The sequence below is a fragment of the Talpa occidentalis genome, unplaced genomic scaffold (assembly GCF_014898055.3).
Source record: "Talpa occidentalis isolate TD23 unplaced genomic scaffold, MPIMG_talOcc4v2.1 talOcc4.7, whole genome shotgun sequence".
Taxonomy (NCBI): domain Eukaryota; kingdom Metazoa; phylum Chordata; class Mammalia; order Eulipotyphla; family Talpidae; genus Talpa; species Talpa occidentalis.
Genome location: NW_023605083.1, coordinates 108,734,688 through 108,753,327, shown reverse-complemented (window position 1 = coordinate 108,753,327; position 18,640 = coordinate 108,734,688). Strand labels below are relative to the sequence as shown.

The following is an 18,640-nucleotide window of genomic DNA, read 5'->3' as shown; positions in this document are numbered from 1 at the left end:
GCAACCCAGCGCTCAACTGCTACACCACCGGGAAGGCCCCTATTGCTCTTTATAATTGTGATATTTTTAGGCACAAACGCATTTAATTCCTAAAGGTTTTACTCATCTTTACTAGTCATGGAGTTAGGCTTTTGGAAAATAGTATGGTCTTGTTGGCTTTATTCTAGCATTTTCTGCCCTTTTTAATAAATTGGATTCAGTATAGGCATGTTCCACTTATTCCCATAAGTAGTGTTGATCACTAATATGTTACTGAGTCACCATCCTTGGGTTTCCTGATTCCTTGACATAGGATGAATATTCTAGTCTTTTTTTTTTTTTAAAGATTTATTTATTTATGCATACAAGAGCTGGATAGTAGGCCAGAGGTGTGTGGGGGAGAAGTGAGAGGATTCACCAGAGACAGAGTGGGGAGCAGAACGGGCAGATCTACTGAAATACACTGCTGAGGGGAGCAGCAGTGAGACAGGAGAAGTCTGTTGAGCCATGTGGGTTGCTCCTTGGTACAGGATCAAACACGTGCTACAGTAGCTGGCAATAGCTTGATAGTGCTGAGACTTAACCCCTTGTGTCACCAGGGAGGCACACAGAGTATAAAATCTTGTAATTATGTCTCTGTTGGTTTGATTTCCATATTTACCTTTTGATGTTGTAGCCTTCTTGCCTATAGGTAAATTAATAATTAAAGTAATGCTTACAAATTACTTTTCAAATTCTGTAATCTACAGAAATGTAGAGATAAATTCCTTTCTTATCTTAAAAGCAAAAACTTGCATGCTTTTCATGAGGCTGGGGAGAGTTATATATCCACCATCTAGATTTTTAGTACTATTTTGTTATATTTTTTTTTTTTGGTTTTGCTTAAGCATTTTTAAGAAATTCAGACTATCATGACAATTCACACTACCATGACATTTCACCTCTAAATACTTGAACAATGATCTTTAGAAAATAAGAGAATTCTCTTGTAATCATGATATTAATAGCTTCCTAATATATAATAGTCCCTCAGTGTCTAAAAACCAGGCTTACAGTCATGTGTCTCTAATTGTTACAAATGTTACTTGATTTGTTTAAATCAGGATCCAAGCTAGGTCTGCATGTTGCTTTTAGTTACATCTTTTAAATTTGTTTAAAACAACATTTTTAGAATTTTTGTGAGAACAGTGCGGAGAATTCCCATATATACCTTTTTACCCAGATTCATCAGCTGTTAACATTTTTTAATATGTCTGATTTATCTTGTCACTATTTTGTACCAAACTGTTAGTAATAATTTGCAGACATGATAATAATATGATACCTCTTTACCACTGCTTACTTTAATATGTATTTGGGCAGGATTACCACAAAAGTGATTTGTTCTTCGTAGTGCATCTCATTGGGAAGCACATGCTGTCAATTTGACCCATCGCTAGTTATATAAACTTTGATCACTTGATGAAGGTTGTCTGACAGATTTCTTTACTATGAATCTTTTTTCCTTTGTAATAAGTATCTTGTGGTTAAAATACTTTTAGAGTATACAATATAAATATGTTATTCCTCTAAATTTCATTCATTAATTTCAGTTCCCAGTAGTAATTCTTGTCTGAGTTAATTGTAGTGGTTACCAAGTAGTGACTAAAGGGCCTCCCTGGTGGCACAGCGGTTGAGCGCTGGGTTGTGAAGCTGCCCGCAGCCTCTGGAGCACTGGTTCGATAGCCGGCTGTTCCCCGGCCACCAGAGGAGGGTCCCACATGGTGCGCAGACCTCTCCTGCCCCCCGCTGCTCCCCTCAGCAGTGTACTTCGGTCCTTCTGCCTGCTCTGCTCCCCGCTCTGGCTCTGGTGAATTCTTGCACCCTCCCGTGCTTCTGACTGTACCCAGTGCCTGTATAAATTAATTAATTAATTAATTAATTAAATCTTTAAAAAAATAAGTAGTAACTAAAGAAATTCCATCAGCCTTCACCTTTTTAAGTTAGCTTTTTTATGTAAAGAAAGATTTTCCCTTTTTTATTTATATTGTTACTTATATTAGTGTTACTTAAGATGAACATGGTTCATGTACATGGTTTTGAAAATTCTGGTCTCTAACTTTATTTAGGCAAATTAAAGAGCAGAATTGGAAGTTTTTAAGCATATTTTCCTTTCATGTATTAAAAAAAGGGTTTCATTAGTGTCTAAGTAAGTTAAGCACCCAGAGACTACTAATTTGTTATCAGTACTCAAAAGAAATTTACACCCAGCATTTTAGCCAACTTTCAGGACAGCTGAATTAAGCAGATAGTAAGATACTGATAAAAAAAAAGCTATCCTTGAGTTGGCCTAATTACAGATGTGTTGTAGTTACTAATATTTACTATGTGTTAGGCATTGTTGTAAGTACTTCACAGTAAATCCTCACAACTCTGGGTTAGGTACTATTATCTCAGATGTTTCAAATGAGGAAGCAGATACACAGATTACTGGAAATAAGCCCAGCTATTTGGGCTCTGAGGAGGAATCCACAAAAACAACTAATTGTGCATGGCACAATTATAATCAAGTGTGTGTGTGTGTGTGTGTGTGTGTGTGTGTGTATGTATCTATATTTACTTATAATTAATATCTATAAACTTATAGTCAAGTATATACAGATATACTCGAGGTTAATATTTATATAATAATTGTATACTTGAATGAAGAACCTACAGTGTTCTCTAGATTATGGGGAATCTGAAATACCATTTCTCAAAAACTTAGAATGTAGTGTCTTACTTTTCTCTCCAGGCATATTAGTCCAAATTAGATGTCAGGGGCTAGGGAGAAGCAAAAGGAAACATTCTTTAATCATTTGTGACACGTAACTCGAGGGTACTAAGAGTTTTGGGTTGCCTGATTACAGTAAACTTTTTCACTTAGCTTTTGGAATTTAAGCTAAAGTGTCAAGTCCTGGAATGTAGCTACTGCAGACAGACCAAAGTCCCAAATCTAACCTGGAAACTAAAATTACAATGCTTGCGTGGCCTTTTATTAAAAAGGGAGCAGTTGATAATATATGCTTCTGTGCAAGTTCCATTAATGTTTTTCCTATAAAGGCAAGATGGAAATACATACTTTCATAGGCATAGTTATGTGAAATGGAAAACGATCTCTAATTGCTGTGGGGTATAGAGAGGTATTGCTGGAAACATGGACCTGGTGACTTCATAGTCAGCTCTTGTAAAGTTTGAATACTTTGCTAAATGTGCATAATAACTATTAATAAACAAAAGTAACCCCTTTTCTCCTACCTAAGTTTGACTGCCTATTCTTGTTACTTTAAAAAAGTTCTTTGAAGTAAAAAGAAAAAGGTACCCTTTATTATAGAAGCTTCCAAACATATCTCAAAGTAGGCTATCTTCTGCTTTAATAATGGTCATATTTTGTCAATTGACAGAACAAAGAATTTCTTTGAAATTTGGATATTATTGTATAGTCTCTAAAAACAGTTGCAAGTTCTGAGATGTTTATGTTCTCTGAATTTATTAGTGGTTTGTTCTACAGTCAATAATTCAGTTTCTGTGGGAGGTAACTCATATACCATTGCTTTATAATTGACTAAGAATATTTTATGGCTAGTATGGGCTGTTTTGAACATAAAATCTGTTTAGGGCCTCCCCTGGTGGCGCAGGCAGTTGAGCGCAGCGCGGTGAAGATGTCTGCACTGGCGAAAATCCCATATGGCGTGGCAGACCTCTTCTGTCTAACCCGCTGCTCCCCTCAGCAGTGTGTATCAGTCCATCCGCCTGTTCTGCTCCCCGCTCTGTCTCTGGTGAATCCTCTCACCCTCCTGTGCATCTAGCCTGTACCCCAATTCTTGTATGCATGAATAAATAAATCTTTTTTAAAAAAAGAAAAGAATACCTGTTTAAAACCTTTAAAATGCAACAATATTTTTAATCTATATAAATATTAATAGTCATTTATCGAGTATGACAACCTTTTCATATGATCCTGTTTTAAGAATACATCTAGGGCCTCCCCGGTGGCGCAGCCATTGAGCGCTGGGTTGCCTCTGCAGCGCCGGCTCGATCCCTGGCTGCTCCCTGGCCACCAGAGGAGGGTCCCACATGGCGCCTGGACCTCTCCTGCCCCCCGCTGCTCCCCTCAGCAGTGTGCTTCAGTCCCTCTGCCTGCTCTGCTCCCCGCTCTGGCTCTGGTGAATTCTCTCACCCTCCCGCGCTTCTGACTGTACCCAGTGCTTGTATGTATAAATCAGTCAATCAATCAATCAATCAATCAATAAATCTTCAAAAAAAATACATCTAAACTAGAATTGTAATTAATGATGGTGACTTGTCCTAGTTCTCTGTTTCGGTGTGCTTTCCTATTGAATGTGTTGTGGGAATAGTAGGTGGATACTCTGGCATTCTCACTGAAGTGTATCATCAGAAAGGAAAAAAAAAATCTTACCTTATTCCAATGGGTGGATGCAAATGTAACTTTCTGTTAATTGATAAAAATTGCTTGCTTGAAGTTGTCACCCTTAGAACTGGGAAAAACTTCTTAGGAAGTAGTCTCCTGCTTAGTTGTGTACATGGGCATCACTTAAGTGCTTTTTTTTTAATATTTAATCTTGTAGGATTGATAAGTTTGCTACTTGCCTCTTGTTTATTTTTTTTTAAGATTTATTTTTATTTATACATACAAGATCTGGGGTGTAGGCCAGAGGTGCTGGGGGTGAGAGGATTCACCAGAGATAGAGTGCGAAGCAGAATAGGTGGGTCTACAGAAGTAAACTGTTTAGAGGTAAACTGTTTAGAGGAGCAGCGGGTGAGACAGGAGAGGCCTGCTGTGCCATGTGGGTTAGCTCCCTGGCCTCCCTGACCTGGGATCCAACTCATGCCACAGTGGCTGGCAATAGCTTGATAATGCTGAGACTAAACCCTGCGCCTCCAGGGAGGCCCTAATTTTGTTTTTTAGATGAAGAATGTATATCTGTTTGACATGCAGTATTTGGAATAATACTAGTACATTGTTAATACAAATGAAATATGTATAGTACGTTTTTTTCTTGGTAGAATGTGTTTAATAAGAAAAGAATACAAGGTTTACATAGGTTACAAGGAATTTGAGAAACCACACTCTTGTAACCAGATCATCGCTTTTTCTGTAAAACAGATCTGGGGCTGAAGGAAAATGCTGTTGACAATACGGTTTTCTTACTGGATTTATCTAGAAATTTAGGAACACATTTCTAGACTTTCCTTTTTCCTCTTAGTACTATCTTTTAAGTGTCTTAAAGTTGCCTTTCACTGTCCTCTAAAGAGGACAGTGAAAAGGAAAATACACTCATGTGTGTTCAGTTAGTTGTGTTTGTGGTTTGCATCCTTAAAATTTTCATTGAAGTAGCTGGTTTTTAGCATTATATAGGTTTCAGGTGTATTGCCTTATAATTTGACATTTTGCATCCTTGTTTACTTTAGTTTTCCTATTCGACTAACATTATTTTCCTCCATAATTTTTTTTTTAAAATTTACCTCATTTTTTAAACGCTATAGGACTTAAGCTGTGACAATTGAAACTCAAAATTCTTTTAGGTAAATGTTTGACTATGACTTAGAAACAGAATTCTTATTTTACAGAGTAGATCAGATCACACGTTGCTTTTACATATATCGTTCTAATGAGCCACCAGAATATTTTTTCCAGTTAATGGAAAGGTAACTATAAGAATCATTTACTCATAAAAATAGGTGTATACACTTCTGAAACTGGACAGACAACTTTGTGTAAGGCTTTCTTTATGCCTTCCCACAGTCTCTGTGTGTGTTGTTGGGGACCACTTATTTTATTTTCCTCCATTAACATTCATTGTAAAACTTACAGATAGGAGGAAGTGAAAATTAATAATTCACAGTTTTAATGTAATTAATTCATTGTGTTATATATCTCATAGCTTATGTGCTTGCTTTGCAATGCAGCATATTATTGTAAAGTTAGTTAATCATCAGCTTTATTATGATGACTGTGTTAATGCTTGACTCCTTGTCCTGGTATTCAGAAACTAAGCTACTGTAACTACACTTTTTAACTGGTTATGCTTAAAATTATTGAGGTATGAGGGAAGTGAGAGTAAAATACAGTCTCTTAATTTTGTGTTGCTCCTGGCCTAACCACATAGTTAAATACTATTAGCAGAAGAATTGGACAGAGTAAGTTCAAATACAGTTAACATGGCTCAGCCAGTTTGAGAATGAGTAGTGATATCGGTCATCTCTGGGGAGGGAAAAATCTGAGGAACATGGGCAGGAGAAGACCTTGATTTTTTTTTTTTTTCCTTTGCTTTCTATTTTTGTTTGTATTTTATTCCGTGTGAATTTGTTATTTACTGACAGAAAGGAAAAAACATGTAGTCTGGTTAAGGCTAGTAAAGCCTTCAGACTTCACGTATAGCTCTTTAGTGCAACTTAATCTGTTACACTACATTTAGTCACCCAGAGTATTTAATGACCCATGCTAGTAAAGATCCTTCTAGCAAGTAACTTTGGCTCTTACATACTAGTTTTCAAAGACCTACCCTCTTCGAGTCCTCTATATTTGTTTATTTTATTTTTTTTTTTTTTATTAATTAATTTCATTATACAAGCACCGGGTACAGTCAGAAGCATGGGAGGGTGAGAGAATTCACCAGAGTCAGAGCGGGGAGCAGAACAGGAAGACTGATGAAATACACTGCTGAGTGGAGCAGCGGGCGGCAGGAGAGGTCTGCGCGCCATGTGGGACCCTTACCGGTGGCCGGGGATTGAACCGGTGCTGCAGAGGCTGCAGGCAGCTTTGCAGCCCAGTGCTCAACCGCTGCGCCACCAGGGGAGGCCCTCTATATTTGTTTAGCTAGCAAATCTGTTTCCATTATTTTTCCTTTTTTAAAATTAAATTATTTATTTATTTATTTATGCATACAAGAACTGGGGTTGTATCTTAACCCCTTGCGCTACCAGGGAGGGCCCAGTTTTTCCTTGTTAAAAGTCCTTATACGACTTTCTTTGCATGTAGAACAAATTCAGGATTCTTACCTGGGGTACAACTTAATCAGTCTTGATCTTGCTTGTCTTTGTTTTATTAAAGATTTGTTTTTATTTATGCATACAAGAACTGGGTTGTAGGCCAGAGGTGCAGTAGGTGAGAGGATTCACCAGAGACAGAGTGGGGAGCAGAATAGGAGGATCTACTGAAATACACTGCTGAGGGGAGCAGTGGGCAGGACAGAAGAGGTCTGCCTCGCCATGTGGATTGACTTCCTGGCCAGGGTTCAAACTCATGCTGCAGTGGCTGCATGAGTTTATTTATTTTTTGTGTGTGAAATAAATTTTTTTAATTTATTTTTATTTATATCTTTTATATCATTGTGTATTCCCCGTAAAATTCCCACCATCAGTTCACCCATGAACCATCATCATAGTTCCTTGTGCTTTTCTCTCCCATTTTGATCCCTTTTCCTCCCCTTCTCTCACAGAATGTCTCTTTCTCACGGTTGCCTGCTGGTGTTGTTGTTTTATTATTATTTTTTTCCTGATCCCTTATTTGGCTTCCCTGTATTCCTCCTATAAGTGAAACCATTCGATATTTTTCTTTATCCTTCTGGCTTATTTCACTGAGCATGATCCCTTCAAGCGCTGTCCATGTTGCTATGAATGAATAGCACTGACTTAAACCCCTGCGCCACCAGGAGGTCCCTCTTGCTTGTCTTTATAACCAGATTTTCTACTGCTTGAGCTTTTTTTGTAGTCTAGACTTCCAACTTCCAAAAGTACTTGTAGTTCCCTTCATATACTACACTTTCCTATATCTGGGCCTTAGCCCATCTGTTCTTCCTTCTGTTGAGAAATCTCTAGTCTGCTTCCCTTGAACTCATTTTCTTCAAGGTCCCTTGAAGAAATTGTATTTGTTTTGGCACTTTTTAAAAAGGATTGTTTTGGCTTTGTCTGCTCATTAGTCCAAGTGCCTTTAGCTCATGGACTCCATAAATTTTAAATATCTCTTTTTTTGGTGTTAACTTAATTTTCAGATTTCTGAATCCATTGCCCATGAAGAAGTAACTGCTAAATGTTAAAGAGAAGGGGGTAAGAGAGGACAGATCCAGTTGTTCACAGATCTTAAATCAGGAACATCAATGATTGCAAATCCTTTGAACCATAACTGCTTATTTTTAGATGTAACTTTTCATTACTTTCATCTCTAGTCTACCTTAGGGTTATACTTTTGTATAGGGTTATACATTTATAATTACAATTATAGCTACAAAGTTATAACACAACAATTGAAGACCCTATTTGTTGGAAGACTGCACAATCCATTATTTAGTTACTAATTGCATCACTTGAGTAAATGTGATGGCGTTATCACTGTTGACTTTGAAGAATTAATAGTTAAATGAGAATTTGTAATGATAACAATATGTGAATATCAGATTTTTTTTTTTCAAAGATTTTATTATTATACAAGCACTGGGTACAGTCAGAAGTGCAGAAGGGTGAGAGAGTTCACCAGAGCCAGAACAGGGAGCAGAACAGGCATACTTGCGAAATACACTGCTGAGGGGAGCAGCGGGCGCGGCGGGAGAGGTCTGTCTTGCCATGTGGGGCCCTTGCCTGTGGCTGGGGATCGAACTGGCGCTGCAGAGGCTGCGGGCAGCTTCACAGCCCAGCGTTCAACCGCTGCGCCACCAGGGGAGGCCCAATATCAGATTTTTTTGATTCACTTTTTGTAACATGGTTTATTAATGTTATTTTGTTCCCCTCTCTCCCCCCAGCTCCAGAACCTAGGTATAAACCCAGGAAACATTGGCTTCAGTACCCTGACTATGGAGTCAGACAAATTCATCTGTATTAGAGAGAAAGTGGGAGAGCAGGCCCAGGTGGTAATCATTGATATGAATGATCCAAGTATTCCAATTCGAAGACCCATTTCAGCAGACAGTGCCATCATGAATCCAGCTAGCAAAGTAATTGCACTAAAAGGTATGAAAGATTGTGGACTTTTTTTCTTAAAACTCTTCTTATGTATAATTTATTGAAATATAATAATTATGATCTACCCTTTTCAATACATTGATTAAATTTGGTTAAATAGATTTGCAAAATTAAATCTAGCATAAATTTAATTTTTATTTCTTTTACTGGGCTGTTTCTATGAAATTCTACTCAGTGTAGAAAAACTGAAGTTTTTGATTAAACGAATTTAAATTTTGTATCTTTGGTTTGGTAAGACTGATAAAATATAACTCTATATAGAAGCAGTAAAAATTAGTGATTCATTTCCTGAAGTCAAATACAGTTCACTAATATTACTACCGAAACACTGTGCAATTTTGTTGTGATGCTAAACTTACTGTTCATGATGTGTCTTTTTTTATAGCAGGCTTGTATTTTATTTAGATTATAAAACTCTAAAAATGGCTTGAATTTACACTGATTGTTAAAAGTATGTGTATGTATAGGTGGATGTTAAAGCTTTAGAATCAAGGGTGTTGGAGTTTATTTTGACCTAAACAGGGTTCATGAGAACTGCATACTATCTGGAATGCTATATTAATTTTTTCCCTTTGAACTTCAGAGTGAAAATCTAATTGATCCTTAAAGAGGACTGGGAGACCAACTGACTAATTAAAAAGACATTTAATTGCCTATTTTTTACTTTTTTTTTTTTCTTTCAAAAGTAGGAAGAGTTCAGGTTACTAGTAATTTCTTGATAAATTTGTGTGTGAGTTGTTAGAAGTGGTGAATTTTAACAGATTTTTTTTTACATAATTAAAATTTGTACATAGTAGTAATATTGGTTGAAGATAAAATGGGGGTTGGGAGACAAGCATATTCATATAAACGTCACCATTATGTACCCAAGATAGTAGTTCAGCTTACATCTAGGACCATGTGTTTTATGACAGTAAGCCTTTTGCTTCTGTTAACATACTGTAAGATACGGAGCTTCCATCAGCCTCCTTAAAGAATTAAATTCAACTGCTTAGCAACTTTCACACCTCGCTAGTAAAAGGCCATCGTTTTAATTTTCTCACAATTCTTTTCTATTTGTAATGTTATTGTTATCTTATCACATTTCTTAATGCTTTCTTATGTGTGCAGATGGTGAGTTATCTTAAATTAGATTGTATTAGTTATTGTCCTGTTTTATAAAAAGAATAAATTGAAGAGATTTCCAAAGTATTGTACAATAGCTTTATAGATTTGTGCCTTTATGTCTATACTAGAGTTAAGCTGTCATTCCTTGCTCTTCTCCCCAAACCACTCCACATATATTCCAACCCACTTCATGTTAAAAAAAAAAATATATATATATATTATAAAGAATAAAAGACTGATTGTGGGTTAGGGAAGGCAGCGAAGGAAAAGTAAATCATTCCCAAATATTACTTCCCTCTTAAGCCAATTTTAAACACCTTGGCTTCTTTTTATAAACAGGATTATAACTCTCACAATTGTTTGAGTCCAGTTGTGGTTTATATTGTGTGGGATGGGAATAACTTTCTTTGTTTTATGGAAGAAGTTTTTACATATGTGGTAAGAAGGGTCATTGGCATAAAGCTGTATGTTTTGTGTCCCATCCCATTCCTCTTCCCCATACTATCTTAAAATTTTTGTTCTTTAGGAGCTGGGTTTCCTGTGGCTCAGGAATGTAGTTCCCTTAGTCTTTAAGGACTATTCTTGATAGTCTGATAGCTGTAGCTTTGATCTCTCTTAATTTAAACCAAATCATTTTTTTGGGTTGTGGTAGATTTCAAATTACAAATACAAGGCTTTCCATCTGACTTAGTGAACTCTTAACACTCAAGGCAAATTTCATCCTTTTACTGTTTGATGTCTTCATTGGATGATGCTTGAACTTTGTTTTTATCTCCAGTATATTAGCAGCATCTAAAACTGTCCTTTGTCTCGCTCTCCTTTCCTCCACTACCTCTACCTTTCCTTTTGTATCTTAAGCCAATTAAATGTAGCATGCACTTCTCTTATGTGATAGTGGTTCAAGTAAATCTCTTTTAAAAAGCTGTTTCCACCAGATTAGGTTAAATGGGAGGGGAGGGGTGATTGCCTTTTAAAAAGTAGACATTTCCCCCATGTATTTGTATCGGATTTGCCTTGTCCTGTGTACCTACAACTAACTAAGTTCATGAATAAAGCATACTTAATTATAAGTATGACTATTGCAACCCTGTTTTCCACCATTGTTAAACTAACATCTGTAGACTCGTTTTTAGTTGGAATTTAGAATTAGATGAAAGTCATTAAAATGTCCTTATTAGAAACAGTTTTTGCTTCAGATATGGATTGTTCAGTCTCAGCTATCTCTTCCAATGGTGGCTGCTCTGTAGAACCATTTTATTTGGAAGTTAAAAAGCTTGTTACAGAGCGAATCTAGCTAGATTCTAATTTATCTTGAATTTTGCTTTCTTGGTGATTAGTAATTCTTAATTTTCTTTCTAGCTGGGAAAACTCTTCAGATATTTAACATTGAAATGAAAAGTAAAATGAAAGCACATACCATGACTGATGATGTCACCTTCTGGAAATGGATCTCTTTGAATACTGTTGCTCTTGTTACGGATAATGCAGTTTATCATTGGAGTATGGAAGGAGAGTCTCAGCCAGTGAAAATGTTTGATCGCCATTCTAGCCTTGCAGGGTGCCAGATTATCAATTATCGCACAGATGCAAAGCAAAAATGGTTACTTCTGACTGGCATATCTGCACAGGTAACATTTACAGTTTTTATTAAAGAAAAAAATATAGAAAACTAACATCTCAGAATACAGTTCTTTTGAAATTAGGTCTTCTGTACTGAATCCTGTTGATTCTGATATATTTTTGGAAGACTTTATCTTTTAAACAAAGATTGTTGGCTTACTTGCAGTTATACTTACAATTACAGAGTACTTTTACTGAGTGTTTCTAGATCTTGCAGAGTAAGTTCATGTGTGAATGATTTGAAATTTATCATGGATAGTGATTGTACCAACTGTACCATGTTTACTCTCTATTTTTTAAGTTTAGTGTAAAGAGATGGTTATACATATGGCACATCTTAATATTCATGTTAGTTTTTTTTTAACCCTTAATTCAAATGGCAGGCTGATCATAGGTGGTCCAAGAATACTCAAATAATAAACCAAAAAACATTATCCAATGTTAAAATATTGGCCTTCAAACATTATAGCCAGTGATGCCATACTTGCTGTGATCTTGCCAACATATATACCTCAGTGGTCACCAAACTTAAGCAGAGCTTCCTTAATTATGGGCTATTTGAAGCTACCAGTTTTAGCATGGTTGACTTTTTTTTCTTTTCCATGCTCTGAATAGTTATAGAGATCTCAGCAGGGTTTGGAAGATCCTTCTCAACCCTGGCCTAGTGCAAATGTGACTTCTAGAGGCTTTGAGGAAGTCAAAGCGGTGTTCACCAGCACAAGGTCCTTATTTATGCAGTTACAGAGAAATTGTGCCCTGGTTCTAGGATGGAAAGTCTCTTACCCTGAGCCATTGGCCAGATAACACTTTAATAGGATGATGTTTGAAGCTAAACTTTAAGTTAAGAGTTAGCAAGTCTACTTTGAAAGATTAAATAACAAAGAATTTATGAATTCTGCTACGGATGATAAAACATTATAATTATTCCACTGGTTGATGAATCTGGGAGTTATTGGTTCCCATAAATATATTCTCTTTGATTCTTTATAGCAAAATCGTGTGGTGGGAGCTATGCAGTTATATTCTGTGGATAGGAAAGTGTCTCAACCTATTGAAGGACATGCGGCTAGCTTTGCACAGTTTAAGATGGAAGGAAATGCAGAAGAATCAACATTATTTTGTTTTGCAGTACGGGGGCAAGCTGGAGGGAAGGTAAGCTTTGACTTTGGAAATTATTTTAATGAGAACTTGTCTTTTTCTGCTGCTAATTAATCTAATTTCAAAATAGTCTTCTCCCTTGTTAATTTGTTTCAACATTCAAATTTATGACTGTTTAAAGTCTGTGTCTGGTGATTTCTATCTAAAATGAATAATGGGGCCACCCTGGTGGCGCAGCGGTTGAGCGCTGGGTTGCGAAGCTCCCCGCGACCTCCACGGCGCTGGTTCAATCCCCGGCTGCTCCCCGGCCACCGGAGGAGGGTCCCACATGGCGCGCAGACCTCTCCTGCCGCCCACTGCTCCCCTCAGCAGTGTGCTTCGGTCCTTCTGCCTGCTCTGCTCCCCGCTCTGGCTCTGGTGAGTTCTCTCACCCTCCCGCACTTCTGACTGTACCCAGTGCATGTATAAACAAACAAACAAATAAATAAATAAATAAAATATGTGCCTCTATAAAAAAAAAATAAAAATAAATAAAATGAATAATGTTCTTTAACCACTTTTTGGTATAAGCTGTTTACAGTAAAACTTTCAGATTGTCCTTACCAAAGACATTGTATTCATTTGTTTTTCAAATTTACAGTGTATAGGAATCAGTAGACTAACTAAAACATGTTTGTATGCCTTACATCTGAAGGGTCTGATTCAGCAAGTGGCTCCCAAATTGTACTTTAAATGTCCTAAGTTACTTGATATAGATGGGCCTGTAGCCTGCAGTCTCAACCCTGCCTGTGTCACGGAATCACCTGCAGAAATTGAAGTGCTTTGTAGGAAAGGGTTCTTAGTTGCAGATAACAGAGACAAATTCTGGTTGATTTAGAGCAAAAACAATTTAGTGAAAACACAATGAATAATTTACAATAGCTGGGAAGGCCTGCAGTCATGCTTGGAAAATGGAGAAGGAGGAGGGGAAATGGGCACCAGCCAGGGCCAAGGCCAGAATTCCAACCAAAGAGCTCAGGTTCTGCTGCTGCTGTGGTGGCACCGCAGGAAACTTGGTGTCACTGCCGTCATCACGTCAGAGTAGTCTCTGAAGTCTTCATGTTTCTCCATTCTGAGTAGTTAAAAATAAAATTGAGATCGCTTAAATATATAATTATATCCTTTAAGCGGGGGGAAGCATGCAAAGAGAGTTAACCATTCTGCCTACAATTTCAGAGTAAGAATTCCTGAATCAGGAATGGACCTGCCAACTTCTCAATATAATAAGGATTGAAAAACACTGATATTTAGACTTGAATTGATGGACTTTAAGCAAATAGATTTTAGGAATTGGATGGAAGGCCAATTCCTTAATATTTTAAAATTTTATTTGTGAAATTCTGCTGGAAAAGAACTGCCCATTGATATATGGGCAGAGAGGAGTTTAGTAACTTAAGTTAGATTAATATTTGGAAATAATAAGTTATAATTGAAAGCCATGAGAAAGTACCTGTGTGGTAATATATACCATTCTTTGCTCTTGAGATAGATTACTTGAGATGTGATTGTTTCACTTATTCAACTAGTTATTAAAGTTTTTACTTTGAAATATTTACTCATGGGAACCTTCAAAAGACAGTACAGAGAAATCCTTGTGTCCTTCACATAGCTTCTCTCTTTACCCCCATGGTTACATCTTACTTAGATATCCTACAGTAGAAAAACAAGAAATTGACATTAGTACACTTCCATGTCATTTTATGAGTAGATTCAAGATACTATTCAGGGCCTATCCGGTGGCGCAGCAGTTGAGCGCTGGGTTGCAAAGCTGTCTGCAGCCTCTGCAGCACCGGTTTGATCCCCGGCTGCTCCCTGGGCACCGGAGGAGGGCCCCACATGGTGCGCAGACCTCTCCTGCCGCCCGCTGCTCCCCTCAGCAGTGTACTTTGGTCCTTCTGCCTGCTCTGCTCCCCATCCTGGCTCTGGTGAATTCTCTCACCCTTCTGCACTTCTGACTGTACCCAGTGCTTGTATAAATAAATAAATAAATAAATCTTTAAAAAAAAAATCTTGAAAAAACAAAAACAAAACTACAAGATACTTACTATTCTGTCTCCATAAAGATTTCCCTTATGCTACTCCTGTGGTTCCTCTTCCCGAACATCCCTAACACCTGACCACTACTAATTCTCCATTTTATATAATTTTTTTACTTCTGGGTAAATAGAAACATACAGTATGTGACCCTTTGAGATTGAATTTTTTTTAAAATCACTATTATGTACATGAGAGTCCTTTTTATTACTGAAAAGCATAAATTAAAAATTCAGTAAAAACTGTATTCCATGGTATGGATATACAATATTTCAATATTCACCTACTGGGCCTCCCCGGTGGCGCAGTGGTTGAGCGCTGGGTTGCGAGGCTGCCCGCAGCCTCTGCAGCACCGGTTCGATCTCTGGCTGCTCCCCGGCTACCGGAGGAGGGTCCCACATGGCGCGCAGACCTCTCCTGCCGCCCGCTGCTCCCCTCAGCAGTGTGCCTTGGTCCTTCTGCCTGCTCTGCTCCCTGCTCTGACTCTGGTGAATTCTCTCACCCTCCCACGCTTCTGACTACCCAGTGCTTATATAAATAAATAAATTAAAAAAAAAATATTCACCTACTATAGGATATTTTGGTTGTTTTCAGGTTGGGGCTATAAATAAAGCTGTTTTGGTTAACTGCTAAAAGATTTAGGTTCATGTAAGTTTGATTTCCTTTTGAACAGTTACATATCATTGAAGTTGGCACACCGCCTACAGGGAATCAGCCTTTTCCAAAGAAGGCAGTGGATGTTTTCTTTCCTCCTGAAGCACAGAACGACTTTCCTGTTGCAATGCAGGTATTTTGAGCAAAATAAATGGACTTTAAAATTCTCTTACCTTAGTTAATATAATCTAAAAACTGCTCACAATCAATAAAATAGGTGGTGCTTGAAAGAGTAAGCTTATTTAAAATAAAGCTTATTAGTGGAACTTTGTAAAGTTATGCTCTAGTTTTTATGTAATGTATAGACTGGATTATCCCAAGTTGTTCAAAATTATTTCTGTTATAGATTTCATTCATACATTCATATTCTTGTGTTTTATGAAAGGTTGTGATATCCTGTATTTAAATGTACTATATAAATGATGGAAACCATAAGCGGTAGTTTTCAATTTTTCATAGAAGCCTTCTTATCAGTTTTAGAATTTCACCATCTCTCAAATGGAATTGGAGTAAATTTTTGGTTTATAAATTCATTATTTTACTGATGTGATGATTTTCTTTCAACAGATCAGTGAAAAGCATGATGTTGTATTCTTAATTACTAAGTATGGTTACATCCACCTCTATGATCTTGAGACTGGTACCTGCATCTATATGAACAGAATCAGTGGAGAAACAATCTTCGTTACTGCACCTCATGAAGCCACTGCTGGAATCATTGGAGTGAACAGAAAGGGACAAGTAAGGAAACCTTAAAAATTAAATTAAGAGAAAAATAATATCATTACTTTTTTTCCCACGATGTATATAATTTTGGTTGTCAGAAAATAATATATATCTAAAAATACAGAGAAATATGATGTAAAATCTCTCTTTAATCCTAATAGAAATTGTTCAGCATGTAGCTACCTAGGATTTTGTTTATTTGTCTTCATTGTCAAAAAAGTAACTTCCATGCAAAGAAACTACTAGGTCTACATTTGACAGACTATAAACTTATTAATAGAGATTTTCTTTCTACAATCTCTAAGACATTATCAACTATAAGAGAACAAATTCTTCCTACATCTATTTCCCTAACTATTGTTAAATAGTTAATGTTGGAAGGTGATAGGTTACAGTAACTATTCTGGGGTACCTGGAAAGTTACCCAATGAGATAGGGAAATTTTCTGAATCGATCATATTTGACAAACCTCTTCACATCACCTACTAAGTGGTCCTTTTTCTGTGTTGTTAGTATTTTAATGTAACTTAAAATATTCTACCAGGAGGTATCTTATTTTCTAAAAAATTATCAAAATTTCAAAACAGTATGTTACGCTCTTGCCTTTTTTTCTAGTTTTCCGCCTAATATTAAGTATTTTTCGCAGATAGTAAGCAAAGGAAGTAAATAGGTTCCCACTCCCCTTTATTCTGTTAGCTACACACCTGGTTAGGTACTTCTGCTTTATGCCCCTAGAATTTATGTAGTCCTCCTAATAGCATTTATCACAATGAATTTTCTTGCTTAACAGCCTCAGTCACCATTCTTCATTAGAAAAGGAACTTGCTTTTCTCTCTTTAATTGTATTTTGACACTGGTGAGTCTCTGGCACAAAAGCGACTTTAAAAATTCAGTAGCTTTCATTTATTCAGTTGCATGTATCATGATGATCTAGGTTAGTGATAATTTAATAATCATGAAGTTATTAAGCCAAATAAATACCTTTTTATTTTTACTTCTGTGTTGATGTTTTGAAGAGAATGCTTAAAGTATCTTTGAAAATTTTTACCATATCTATTTCATATTCATAACTGATTTTGGGAGCATGTTGATTGTTCTCCCCCACTAAATTTTATGTGCAGCAGCTTGAGTAAGGAGCATGGGTGTTTATAATGACTTTAGGTTTCAGGACTTTGCTCTTTTTTTTTTTTTAAAGATTTATTTATGCAAGCACTGGGTACAGTCAGAAGCGCGGGAGGTGAGAGAATTCACCAGAGCCAGAGCGGGGAGCAGAAGGATGGAAGTACACTGCTGAGGGGAGCAGTGGGTGCGGCAGGAGAGGGCGCGCCATGTGGGACCCTCGCCGGCGGCGGCCAGGGATCAAACTGGTGCTGCAGAGGCTGCGGGCAGCTACGCAGCCCAGTGCTCAATTGCTGCACTACTGTGGAGGCTCTGACTTTGCTCTTTTGACCAAAGCAGGTTACAGTTGGACATAAGCCTTGAGGAATGAGTGTGAATGGCTTAAATGACATTTTGCCAGTATTTAGCTTAAATTCTGAACTGTGGTGAATTGAGTACTTTAGAAGCTATAGGAACCTTCTCTGTCCTCTATAGATCTTAAGTACTGGTTATTAGTAATGTGTTAAAACTGTCTAAAAGTAGGATAAAGATGAAACTGTGGATTAGGTCTTTGGGGAAGACTAAAGTAGTACGGTAGGAAGCTTTAGAAAGTGTAGTTGGAAGTGGATTTGCTCATCTTATTTTTCCTAGGAGGTAAGCATTAAATTAAGGATAGAAGAAGTCAAGAATGAAAATGACTAGTAAAGAAAGTAATTACTTCCAACCTTTAAAAAGGTATGCCTCAATATGGAGTAGAATGACACATTAAATATACATGATGGTCTGAAACTTTCAGATTGGGGTCTCAAATGTAGAAATGAAAATGTTTTGGAGATTAAAATTTTTAGTTTTCTTCAAAAAGAATAGTACAGGCAGCATAAACCATTGATTATCAATTTGGTTATTGTGTTCTCAACTTGTAGTCAATTCTTTCTGATCTTGAAATAGAAATTTCCCATTTAATTTATTTAATATTAAACATGTGTTTTTGTAAAACACTGCTAATAGTACGAGTAGTACTGTTGGACTGTTGGGGGTAATAAGATGGGGTATGTAATAAACTATGGTGTTGGGGGGAGTAATGCACACCTTAATGAAGGACTCCCTTTCCCTGTGATTGTTAATAGTTCAACTTTTTTTTTTTTTTTTTTTTTTAATACAAGCACTGGGTACAGTCAGAAATGCGGGAGGGTGAGAGAATTCACCAGAGCCAGAGCGGGGAGCAGAGCAGGCAGACTGGCAAAGTACACTGCTGAGGGGAGCAGCGGGCGGCAGGAGAGGTCTGCGC

General features: G+C 37.1%; 1 protein-coding gene across 2 annotated transcripts in view; it reads left to right on the top strand.

The window, feature by feature from the left end:
* Window positions 1-18,640, top strand: part of CLTC (clathrin heavy chain) — a 64,102-nt gene that overhangs the window by 14,003 nt on the left and 31,459 nt on the right. For both annotated transcript variants that reach the window (XM_037491876.2, XM_054689008.1), the window contains exons 2-6: window positions 8,757-8,964; window positions 11,443-11,711; window positions 12,694-12,855; window positions 15,548-15,661; window positions 16,096-16,269. In XM_037491876.2, coding sequence (XP_037347773.1) covers window positions 8,757-8,964; window positions 11,443-11,711; window positions 12,694-12,855; window positions 15,548-15,661; window positions 16,096-16,269 — 927 coding nt within the window. The remainder of the gene's footprint in view (window positions 1-8,756; window positions 8,965-11,442; window positions 11,712-12,693; window positions 12,856-15,547; window positions 15,662-16,095; window positions 16,270-18,640) is intronic.